This window comes from Daphnia pulicaria, chromosome 3, assembly GCF_021234035.1.
Source record: "Daphnia pulicaria isolate SC F1-1A chromosome 3, SC_F0-13Bv2, whole genome shotgun sequence".
Taxonomy (NCBI): domain Eukaryota; kingdom Metazoa; phylum Arthropoda; class Branchiopoda; order Diplostraca; family Daphniidae; genus Daphnia; species Daphnia pulicaria.
The window spans coordinates 11791573-11803716 of record NC_060915.1 but is presented as its reverse complement, the minus strand read 5'-3'; the positions used below and the strand labels follow the sequence as shown (position 1 = coordinate 11803716).

The following is a 12144-nucleotide window of genomic DNA, read 5'->3' as shown; positions in this document are numbered from 1 at the left end:
AGCATACAGACATCCCGAAAAGGGTAAGCAGATTAGTAAATGAATCTTTTATTTAGCTCAACTAGTAACGTGCGCCCGTTCAAGGCCAGTATCTTTTAGTTCTTGTATAAAGTCGGACCGTTATGCAAATTTTCCTTGCCTTTGAATCCCTTGCCCGCGAGCCAAATCCTTTTTGTTAGCTTATGGCGGCTTGCAGTCTGTATTTTCTTTATTGTTTCGCACAAGGATCGTCGGGTTCCGCACTTTACCCACCGCCCAACCTGCACTTTACCGACACCCGTTACCTTGGCCGTGGACAAACGAAATCTTGCTCACAAGTTGGTGTTACCTACACTAGATGACTCTTACGATGTCATTGTTGAAAAGAAATACAAGATTCACGGTGGATATCAATTATATTTGTTGTTAATGCCCGCGAGCCAAATCCTTTTTGTTAGCTTATGGCGGCTTGCAGTCTGTATTTTCTTTATTGTTTCGCACAGGATCGTCGGGTTCCGCACTTTACCCACCGTCCAACCTGCACCTGCACCCTGCACTTTACCGACACCCGTAACCTTGGCCGTGGACAAACGAAATCACACCTACACTAGATGACTCTTGCGATGTCATTGTTGAAAAGAAATACAAGATTCACGGTGGATATCAATTATTTGTTGTTAAATGATCCTATGTGTCAACTGTCAACCGTTGTAAATCAAGAATATTCCAAAAACAAAATGTAAATTTCATTTCATTGATTCAAGTCAATTACCAACAATTTCTTATGCGCAATAGCTTTAGCTATTTCCATCTATTACGAAAAAATCCCCTGCCTCATTAAATGACCGACGAGAAAATCATCTCAAACAACAACGCATCCAGCACATATACCGCAAGCTATTTGCATAGCCTCCGCAACACTCCGCAGATTTATTCTAAAGATTATACAGTTTCGGCGCTGTCTCTTCGGGCAGAAAGCCCCGAATTACTTGTTCCGAGACTTGTTCTTCATTATCAAATCACGCCGGTACACAATGCGATGGTGCAGTGTTCGTAAAATTAAAACTAAAAAAAAAAAAAAAAAAAAAAAAAACGACCAAAGTTATCTCCCTTTTTTCTAAGCTGTCGCCTCTCTTGTTTATGTGTAAATGTCTGCGCCAATAAATGCGCGCGTTGTATACAACTTTGCACATTAATGAGCAACTCGCCGACTGCTGTTAACAATTAAAAAATATATCTTAGGCTACAGCTATATGATGCCCGTTAACAAAAATAAACCCTGATGGGCTATATAAAATGCATGTTTTGTTGTGTGTCTGGTTACACATCAGGCTGAACTTGTTGTCGAGTATTTTTCCTTCTCATCTTCCTCCTCCTGTCTGTTGTGTTTTTGTTTTGTGTTGTTGTTTGTGTATAGAGACGTGAACACTGTTTTGTTGTTGCTGCTGCTGCTGGTGAGCGCGGTTTAGAGCTTATCTAATTTTCCCGTGGCGTTGAGTAGGCGTGTCGCCGTGTCTCATCCATCTCCAGAGTATTTAAAAGAGAAACACACGAGAGAGAATGAGAAAAAGGAATCCAGCGCGCGCACGTATATAGCTCCACAGTGTAAGAGTATAGAGTATCCCCTCAAGACGTTCCAAATCCATGTATACAATACGAACATCTAAATACATTACGAGCGTGCATAAAGACCTGGCGTGAAGCAACTCAATTAAATCTCTTCTTCTTTTCTTTTCTCGTCCCTCCTATGCTGTAGCCTATATAGTTGGGATTGTAATATCTCTCCGTCTATTCGCCGGATAAGCGATGCCGCGCCGTTTTATATATCCATGTCATTGCCCTTCTCAACCCGAACCAGTCAAAATAATCATTTCGACCAAAATAAAATAAAAAAGGAAGAAAGAAAAAGAGGCATGGATTGTTTATAGGATCTATCTTATAGATTATATATATTTTTTAAATTATTACAAGCCAGGAAAAACCTGTACGGCAACGATTGAATCATCACTGCTGGTCTCTCTCGAAATACCCCCACAACCTGGCCAAGATAAAAAAGGAAGAAAATAATCATAATAACAGTTCAACACTTATTTCGACAGGAATGCTAATTGAGTTGTTGGCCGTTTCAAACCCATGCAGGTGTGTAAGCTAAAGGGCCTCAAAGGGGCGAACGGAAAATGTGAAAGTTTTTCTTTTTTCCTCCTCCTCCTTTTTAAGGTGAGAATCAGTTTGAAATTGTTTTTTTTTTTCTTTTTCATTTTCTTTAACCATTTTTCTTTTTACCTAGAAGAGATGGGAGGGGCGCGCAGCGGACGGTGTGTAACGCAGACCCCAAACTACCTAACACAGCCCGAAAGTGACTTAGAGAGAGAGCCCAGAAGGGGTCATCTTTTTTTTTTTGGTTATTCTTTCTTGTTACCTTGTAGTTAAGACAAGTCTTTTGACGCGGGCGGCAACAGCTTTTGTGTCTGCTGTTACGACCCCCGTAGTACAACGCGCACAAAAGGAGCTCGCCTGATTGAAAAGAGCGCAAGGTTTTTTTCTTCTTTCCTTCCAACTTGTATTTCTTTTTTTGTGTTTTTGTGTGTGTGGGGGCCCCCCTACTACTACCTACTACCTAAGTCTCCCAACAGGCATTTTTTGGCCTTCTCCCCTTTTTTTCCGTGTTATTTTGTGACTCGTCTTTTGATTGAATTGTTGTAAAAACATTTTTCCCCCTTTTTTGTTCTGTTCCTTTTGTCTTGTTTTCTCTGTCTCTCTTGACCAACAACAGCAGCACCGCCTCCACCTCAAATCAATTGGAGTCGCTGCAGTTGGTTGCCCGCCGCCGCCGCCGCCGCCCGCTGCACCGTCGCCCGATGATGGATCATCTCTTTCGTTTTAGAGACAAGAGACGCGAGCCGAAAATTCGCTTCGGTGGCTATTATTACATCCCAATATATAATACATGGAGAGAGAGAGAGTATTGTATAAGAGCGCGGGGCGTTTAAAACTGCGTGACGAGTTCAGCGCGCGACGCCCGCACCTCGGTATTCCCACACAGCATCCAGCACTAAAGCTGGAAGGAAATGATGGGAATCTATATCTATATGTATACATCTCATTCGTTTGGAAATTAGGAAAATGCAGAACAGAAGCCCCCGATGAACGACTGGCGCAAGACGAGGATCGCCAAAATTCCTCGGGTCGCCCCACCACCCGTGTACATGTATTTATTTATACTTCATCTTTTTCTTTCTTTTGTCTGTGTGGATGATTCGACTCCAATGAGCTACGCTTTTTTTTTCTTTCCTTTTCTCACCGAAAATGTTTTAACTTTATTTCTTTACTCTTTGCACGCCGGTGTATATTACTCGGTCGGTAGCAGAGTGGAATTTCCAACTCGTCGTTCCAGCCATAGGGTCTCCAGGAGCCGCACTGTGCATCCACCAGTAGTTAGAGTAGCGCATCTCTCTGTGGGAAGAGTGAAACGGTCTTATTATAATTAATGGCGGCGTCGAAAAAGAAAGAAGAAGAAAAAGATGATTCTCTTTTTTACTTCTTCTTTCTTTTGATTTTCGAAATAAATAAAAGTTTCCGCTCGAGTCAAAGAGATGGAAGATGGAATAGAATAAAAGAGGGAAACATCTACGTCCTTGTATAACGCATCTAGCGCCTTTTGTCCGTCCAAATGTCCCTGTATAATTTCAATTCACTGGCGATCCTTGTAATATACAAAAATAAAGTGACTATATAACCTTTGATGAATGGCCACACGCTATACATATACACACTGTTAGACATTCGTGTGTATATCTACGACTGGCTCGTGAATGAGTTAATAACGTCTGAGTTGTAGTCCCATCTTAACACTATTTCATGGTATAACATCTATACAATATATATACGCGGCTGTACTAGCTCTTTTATGGGGATAACTTGTATTTAAGCCTCTCGGGATTTATGTGTAGCTTGTTTTCCGAAAAGGGAAATACGTCGGGACGTTTTGTTATTATTGTTATTACTCTATAGCTGACCTTTTCCTTATGCATATCCATTTCTTTTATTCGGAACACAGAGTTTCCACTTGTCTAGAAAAACAGTTTCATGGATGATCATTTTCGCTATAGCTATAGGGATATCGGGCGAGAAATGAATTTCTCAAGTTTTCTTTTAAAGAGAAAGAGATTTGTTGCAGCTGCCGCATCATGTTATTAATTTTGGTCGGCAAACGAAAATGGCAGCAGTCGCCTTGCATTTTCAAAAAAATGAACTCGATTTCCATTTCTTCTTCGATTTTTCATTTCCCTTTTGAAAAATGAGGACGCGCGTAACCAATTCCCTTTGCTGACCTCTAAATCAAAAGGCGTTCACTTGGGCTGATTTTCCAATATGTCGTGCCACGAAAAGAAAATCCCGCTTGCGTATTATAATAAGGAGAATAGAACACGCAATAGGCAAGATTCTAAGGTATTACTGCATGTGCATGCACAGTGTATTTAATAATATAATAATGATAAGACACTGCACACAGCGTTTCTCTCCACGAGAACACTACGGAGAGATAGCGCTGCTGCGATGATGAAGTCATCTGCTGTGTGGTGCTCGCTCGGATATCTCATTAAAAGGAATTAATGAAGTTGTTGTTGGAAATGGTTTCGCATGAAAACCGCTGATTAAAAAATAAGGAGAAGAAGAAGAAGAAAAAAAACGAACAAATTTTCGAGTAAAATGGGAAAAGGAGAGAGAATCTATAGGAAGAGAATGGAAACATCTTGATGATAATAAAGAAAAGTGAAGTGCGCCAGCTGCGTAAAGTTTCATGGAGGCTCAACATTGTAATTATAGCCCGTGTTTTTTCTTTCTTTTTGTCTTTCTTGTATACAATTCTTTCTTCTTTTTTTGTTTTGTAATTAATTCTGTAAACCGGTAAATTAATTCATTCTTTCTCTCTCTTTTTTACCTTCAAGGAGATATATAAGGTGGCGCTGGTAGTAAATAGACTACTACTACTATCTACTATACACTGGTCTTCTTTTTATTTTAAGAAAAGATAAAAGAATCAAGTCGGCGCCGTCTTTATCGTCAATCGACTGCTGCGCTTTGTGGCTGGTTGGCTGTTGGCTGGGCTGATGGCCACACGAAGGAATAGAACCGCGCGTCGCCATCGTCATCATCATCGTCGCTCGTCCGCCGCTATATAGTAGTTCTTCTTCTTCTTCGGCTATTGTTGTACATATAATCTCCTCCCTTTCTCTCCTCCCAGCTCGAATGGGCCAGCACACAATGGCGGAATGCGGTGCGCCGTGCCGCGCGGAAAAATGAAAAAATAAAAAGAGCTTTTCACTTGTTTTTGTTAAGGTCTTCTCTGCTCTCTCGTCCGACAATCAATCAATGCGCTACGGCCGCCACCGCCGCTGCGCGTTCACTGCCGAATAAAATGAAGCCATCAAGGCCGGTGGCTTTTTTTAAAAAGAGACTCTCCTCAACTCTTTTCTTTTCTGTCCAGCATCAGTCGCTTTTGAATTCGGCCTCTTGTGTACAACATCAAAACAACAACAACAACAACAACAGTCTGAATGAGATGTTACATTGCGGCGGGCGTCTCAGAGTTATATATTTATTCTCTGGCTCTACTCTATATATAAGAAACATTCACAGACGATAAAAAGATGATCTTGGGTGATTATCTCAGTCTGTCGCCTCATTATGTATATCGTCATTAGGCTATATATGCCACCTAATATAGCAGCCAGTTTCATTTCTTTCCTCTTTCTCTCTCTGTTTCTTGTCTCTGTAAAATTTGAATGTCGAATTATATTACGACCCGCTGCTGGAAAATGATGCAGCAATTCATCTGGTAACGGACAAATTATGACGCGCTGATATTCAGTCCTTTAGCATGCCGGGCTTCCCGCTGTGAATGCCTTGTTGTAAATAGTAAAATATTATTATACACAATCATCGTCGCTTGCAGCAGCTTCGCCCATCAACAACTGATTATTGACGCTATCAGAGTGCATTCAGGCAATGATCAAAAATTCCGCTGGATATACGGAAGGAGGAGGGTAGTCCCCGTTGACGGGAGAAATGTCGCGAATTTTCACACAATTTCATAACGCCTGATCGAAACAATAAGAAAATACAGAGGCCAATCGGCTGCCAGTTATATCGCCATAATAGATGATGTGATGTGATGTGCACAGCGCGTTTAAAGATGGATTGATTGTGTGCTGTGTGAGTGACCGTGTTGCGTTACGGAAGAAACGAGGCAGTAGAGCGACTCTTCATAGAAAGAGAAAGAAAATAACGAAAGAAAACATCAAGAAGAAAATAGAGAGAGAGAGAGAGCTGTGATTATGTGAATCAGCAAGGCAAACGATTAATAATGGGTTGTGTGAGCTCGGACGTCATCCCGACAACGAGCCAGTGACGGATGGATGCCCCTCTTATATACCCATGATTCTCACTATATCCGGACAGGTATATACACACACACACTGCACATACGTGTATATGCACACTTGTGTTTGTATGATGTAGGTATATAATACCCATCCAACTCTATGTGTATGTACATTGCAGGTAGGACGGCAGCACAGCAATTATTCAATAATCAACTGACCCTTTTTTTCTTGCTTCTCTCGTTTTCTTATTTCCGTTAGATCTGAAAAACTTTTCCTTCTTATTTTTTGGTTGTCTAGTTTTCTCTCCACCGGGCTTTTGGTACAGGCTATATGTGTAGGTATAATTATGTACACACCAGTGTCTTCTCAATTTATTAAAAATGCGCAGTAGATAGAAAAGTCCGCGTCAGCACGACGAAAACGCGCGAGCACAAGTTTGGGAAGTGACGTGTGAAATCTCCGTCGGGCCCGCGTATATGTACGTACGTACATGAGCGCATTTTCATTTCAGTCGAGTTGTTCATTTCAATATGATGCATGGGCTTCATAATGGCAGGAAACTGACAATTGTCGTTTTTCGGCCGGTTTTTAGGTACTGATGGTGCCACACTATACTATAAGGCTCTTATACACATCAACTATAGTGTGAACAGCGGCGTTATATATTTATTCCGAGCTCTATCTTGTCTTATTAGTTTCCCTGTAGACTACTGGCCCCCAGGAGGAAACGCTCGACTGCCTTTGAATTCTCATTGCGTGATGAATTGATTTTTAATTCCCGACCGAGTCAACGCTGAAATTGCAGAGGCACACAAACAAACAACTGTTCGGCAGCACACGAGTGTATTGTTTGTTTTGGGGGATTTTTGTATGTGGATGATATCAAAATCGAAATCGATGCAAGGGACGTCGGAGTGGAGGGGTAGAGAGAGATGGGGAGGTGGACATAAGGATTGTGTTTGGTAAAGTGATGTAGAGAAATGACACATTTAAAAAATTTGGATTTTTAAATATAATACAACTTATTGCACCTTATATAATATGTATGAGACATTGATATATAATTTATTTCACGTGGAATGGATTTGACGAGTTGAAAAACTGGGAGTGTGGGGGGGGGGGCGAAACAATGAACACGAACAAAAGAAGAAAAACACAACAAAAATAAGCACAAGTGAAGAATTTTATGATGTAAGAACAATAATAATAATAATCATTAATAATAATTTCAATCGTATTTAAAAATGATGCCCATCATTTGCACTGCACACACACACACACAATTAGCGACAATTAGAGGACAAGAGACTCTCGATACTAAAGGAATGATTGCTAGTCGGTTTGGCGGATGCTTGCGGCGAGGAGGAGACGGTGGTGGCACCTGGAACAGCAGGTGCTGCTGGGCTGCTCATCAGCAACTCGACCGGGAAATGGCGGATGACCCGGTCGTCGGCCGACGACGACGACGACATGGATGGCGGATGATGATGAAGCTTATTAGAATTGTGGCTCGTCTGCTGCTGCTGGAAGATGTTGAGCTTCAACAGCGACTGGTTGAAATGCTGCGGGTTGTTGAGGTCGTCGTTGGCGTCACCGACGACGTCCACGTCAATGTTGTTGGCGCTGTCGCAGCTCATGGACGAGTCGTCGCCGGAAGAGTTGCTGGCGTCCATTCCGGCCATCAGATTGCAGCTGGAAGCGTCATGAGTGGCGCTTCCGGAGCCTCCGCCTCCGCTTCCCAGGAGGAATTTGCCGTGTTTGCTTCCGCCACCACCCGATTGCCCGGACAATTTGTTGCGGTGCTGCGTCTCCCACTCGGCCCGCAGACTGGCCATGTCTACATGGATGCCTTTGAGGGCCAGCTTCTTCTGTTGCTTTTCCAGAGACTTGAGCAACTTCTTCTCCTTGCGGTCGCGCTCTTTGCGCTCCAGCTCCTCGGCCGGAATCGGCTCACCGGAACACGTTTGCGGGTGGGCGTTGTGGGCCGGCCGCCCTGGACCTTTCTTTGTGTGCTCCTTCTTGCGCCACTTGGCTCGACGGTTTTGGAACCACACCTATTGTTCGACGCAAAAGAAAAGAAAACAAAGCCATTAATTATATCTATGAGCCTGCGAGCGCGCAAGTGAAAAATCAATTGGTTTAGCCAGGCCTATGTTACAGCACCATTTGACTCCCGGCATCCATTTTGGTTTAGTATAATAAGAAATGGTAATAATCTAGTGAACTTACGGCGACTCGAGATTCCTTGAGGTCCAGTCTCATGGCTAGGGCTTCCCGCATGAAAACGTCCGGGTAGTGACTGGCCTGAAACGCTCTCTCCAATTCTTCCAGCTGCCAAGTGCTGAAATTGGTTCGCGAGCGACGGCGTTTACCCGTTGGATCGTCCAGATCGGGATCTGCATATTGAATGTCAAATAAAATGATTAAAATCATCACTAATGTATGGACAAAAGGCTTTTGTTGGCGAGAGAAAGTGGGACGCGCTTGTGTATAGTTGAAGATGATGTTGTACCGAGGATCAATTACTTTAATGCGCTACAATTTCTCATTTTTCCTTTGGGAAAAAGTCAATAATACACAGTTTGAACAACACAAAGATGTGAGCTCTTCTCCCCAGGCTATGTTTCAATCATTATATATATCTGCCATCCATTATCCCCTGCAACATTCCAACCCCAATTTTTATTTAAAATTTTCCCCTATGATTTCGTTGTGTTACACAAATTAGATCTTTTTGTTCCGTCCTTTTAAAAAACAAACCATTCAATAATATCCCTGACGTAATGGCCATCACAGCACCAAGGTTCATGTGCAGCACATTGGCTCTAGCTCACTCGCTGCACCCTCTATCTGGCCTAGAATATAATGATTCCTTTATATACTTTGAATCTATTTCCTTCCATTTTCTCCTTTTGGCTCTTAAAATCAACAATTCCGATGACGATGATGACTGCAACATTTCGTGATTAGATTCCCGACCCGGGCACATGTCGTGACGGAGCTGTAAAGATTCCAGTGAAGGGATCGGCTACACACAAAATTCAATAATTCATGGACGACTATTATATCTCCCAAACTGATACATTGATAGCTAGCAACTGAGAGAGCACGATTTCCATCAAACAGTTTGAATTTGAAATTTTGGTTTTTCCCGGGCATTTTTTTAAATGTGAAATCCAAAATTATCTAGATATTATAGGCCTGAGCTGACGCTGACCTGTTTTGTTGAGGTCGGTGTTTTCGTCGAGACTCGGCGACGTCGGCGGCGTGTGCGGAAGCAATCCGCTACTTCCTCTTTCGCCATTCCGTTCTGCTGTGACACCACCGCCACTACCACCTCCGCCGCTGGCACTTCCGCACGCTGGAGACGGAAGTTGCTGTTGGTGGTGTTGCTGCTGCTTTTGGAGCAGAGTTGGTGGCTGTTGCTGGTGGTGTTGTTGTTGCTGTTGTTGCTGCTGCTGCTGTTGGAATTGCGGCGGATTGGCGTAGGGGAAGTAGGCCGACGGCCTAGAGTTGACTGTGCCGGTTCCCGACGGATGGTGAATTCCGAATGGCAGTAACGAGCTCAAATTGGGTCTGCCAATGCCCAGCATGCCGGCCTGGAAGGACATGGAAGACTGATTGGCCAGCATCCGCAATCCGCCCAATCCGCCCAGGCCGTTGAGCGTGCCGAACGGACCGAAAGGGAAGGCGCCGGCCATGGACAGAGCGGCGGCGGCGGCCGCAGCGGCCGCTGACGGCCGGTAAAGCAGTCCGCCGTTGGACGTCGTCAAACACGACGGACTCTGTTGGTGGTCGGGTGCCGCCACGGCGGCCGGAGGTGACACTGCCACTCGACTGTTGTTGTTGTTGTTGTTGTTGTTGACGGACTGTTCTCTCATCATCTTGTCCGACTGGACAATCATTTCACCGCAAAGAAATGTTTACAACAACCGATTGGCGGGGTGTATATAACAACAATTCACTGGCACTGAAGATATATTAGGCCTCGATTTGAACTCGAATGATGCAATCACTTGTCATCAGACACAGTTGAATTGATTTTTCCCTGATTGCACGTTGATGTGGTTGTCAACACAAGTTGAATTCGGCTTAGGCGTTAACGTTTAAACAACACACACACTCAAAGACGGCGGCACTCTTCCGGACACATTCACAATTGACGGGGCTGTGTAAGAGGTACAGACGGGAGCACATGTAACACACTGAAAAGCCAGCCGCAGGAATTAGCAGGGAGTCGTCTAAGAGTTGGATGTGATTTGGTTTGGTGTTATGCGAGGGCACAGCAATAAGTCGAGCACGTTGTGGAGTAGACGTGCAGCCGGCTGGACGTGGCACGCATGAGTGCAGAGGCGGTGGCTGGGCTCGGCACTCTCCATCATCGTTTTACTCGCCCTCCCCTTCTCTGCCTTTAACCGAAAACAACTTTTGCTGGGCTGCTGCTGGGCTGGGGCAAACGTAGACGGTGAGAAGGAGGTGGCCCGGATAGAGCTGAGGGCAAGACTCCACCCATCCAGCGTTGGGACTCCTCCTTTTTCAATTTACATCCGACCAATCGGCGGGCAGACGGCCCGATTGGGCGCGCTGCTCCGTCCAGATTGAATCATTCGACAGCTACAAATAACAACAACAACGAGAACCCCAAAAAAGGAATAAGGAGGTGGAAAAAAGAAAAATATTAACGCCAGTCTGTTTGTGTGTAAAGATCGTCCATCAGTCTATACCCCCCTCTATATCCGCCTATCTCTTTTGATCATTTTTCGTTTGTGTGTGTGTTTCTTCTTCATCTAAATTTTTCTTTTTTCTCCTTTTTCTTATTTCCCTTGCAGAGTACATATAATCTTTTTTCTCTGGCTATTCCGTCGGTAGATTCATTCAATCATGGCGCGTGAATATAACATCACGGGCGGCTGGCCGCGCTGCATATGGCCGCTCCATGTCTGATATAATATTCTTAAATTAAAAGCCGTATGGCCAAAAAGAAAAAAGTAGATGATATCGCGGAACTCTTTTTCTTTATTCTTTTTCTTATAGCTGCTGGCCGCCCCCTATAGAACTTACCAAGATGCCGTGCCAATAAGCCATCCCCACTTTTTTTTCTGTTTTTTTCTCTGATTCTTTTTCGGGGTTCACCGGGTGTACGTAAGACCAATGTCGTGTCAAAGAAGAAACATGGCCATTAAGAAGCCAAAAAGCCAAAGACGTCGTTTCTTTTTTACCAGAAAAACGACTATATCTGTACTAAGGATACGACTGTGTATTTACCCTTGAGAATAGATTTTGACGTGTAACGTCACTTGTACTGTCGCCATATATCTAACATTGGCTGCACCTTTCTTATATAACATCCGGGCATAGATAAAAGATGATCTCGGAATTTTATAAGCGAAACCAAACTAATATGTTTATTCTTATCAAAGAAATTCTATACTATATTCTCTTATATGGAAATTACAATGTAAAATGTGATGAGTGATTGGATATCATATGAAAGTCAAGTCGTTCGATTGTTTCGGATTTTGACGCTATTGTATATCCCGCGGACGCATTGAACTTTTTGTTTTGTGTTGGAAATAGTTCCGGAATAGTTTGAAATATTCGTTCGTCGAAATGATTGAGCACTAGAGTTGAACACCTGAATTCACGCTGTGGCCTGTCTATAGAGTTATAAAAAAAAAAAAAAAAGTGCTGTGCCAACTTTTCCCATAGTTTATGGGTTGTATAAATAACTCTAGATAGAAGCATCCGTGATCTATGATTGAACAACCCGAGAAAAATA

General features: G+C 43.3%; 1 protein-coding gene across 1 annotated transcript; it reads right to left on the bottom strand.

Moving 5' to 3' along the window:
* Window positions 1-7199: 7199 nt before the first annotated feature.
* Window positions 7200-10747, bottom strand: LOC124329482 (homeobox protein unc-4-like). The gene is made up of 3 exons (XM_046788542.1): window positions 9583-10747; window positions 8595-8761; window positions 7200-8419 (listed from the first exon to the last, which is right to left on the bottom strand). Exons 1-3 carry the CDS (start codon window positions 10268-10270, stop codon window positions 7649-7651), a joined length of 1626 nt encoding a protein of 541 aa, XP_046644498.1. The 5' UTR covers window positions 10271-10747; the 3' UTR covers window positions 7200-7648.
* Window positions 10748-12144: the final 1397 nt, after the last annotated feature.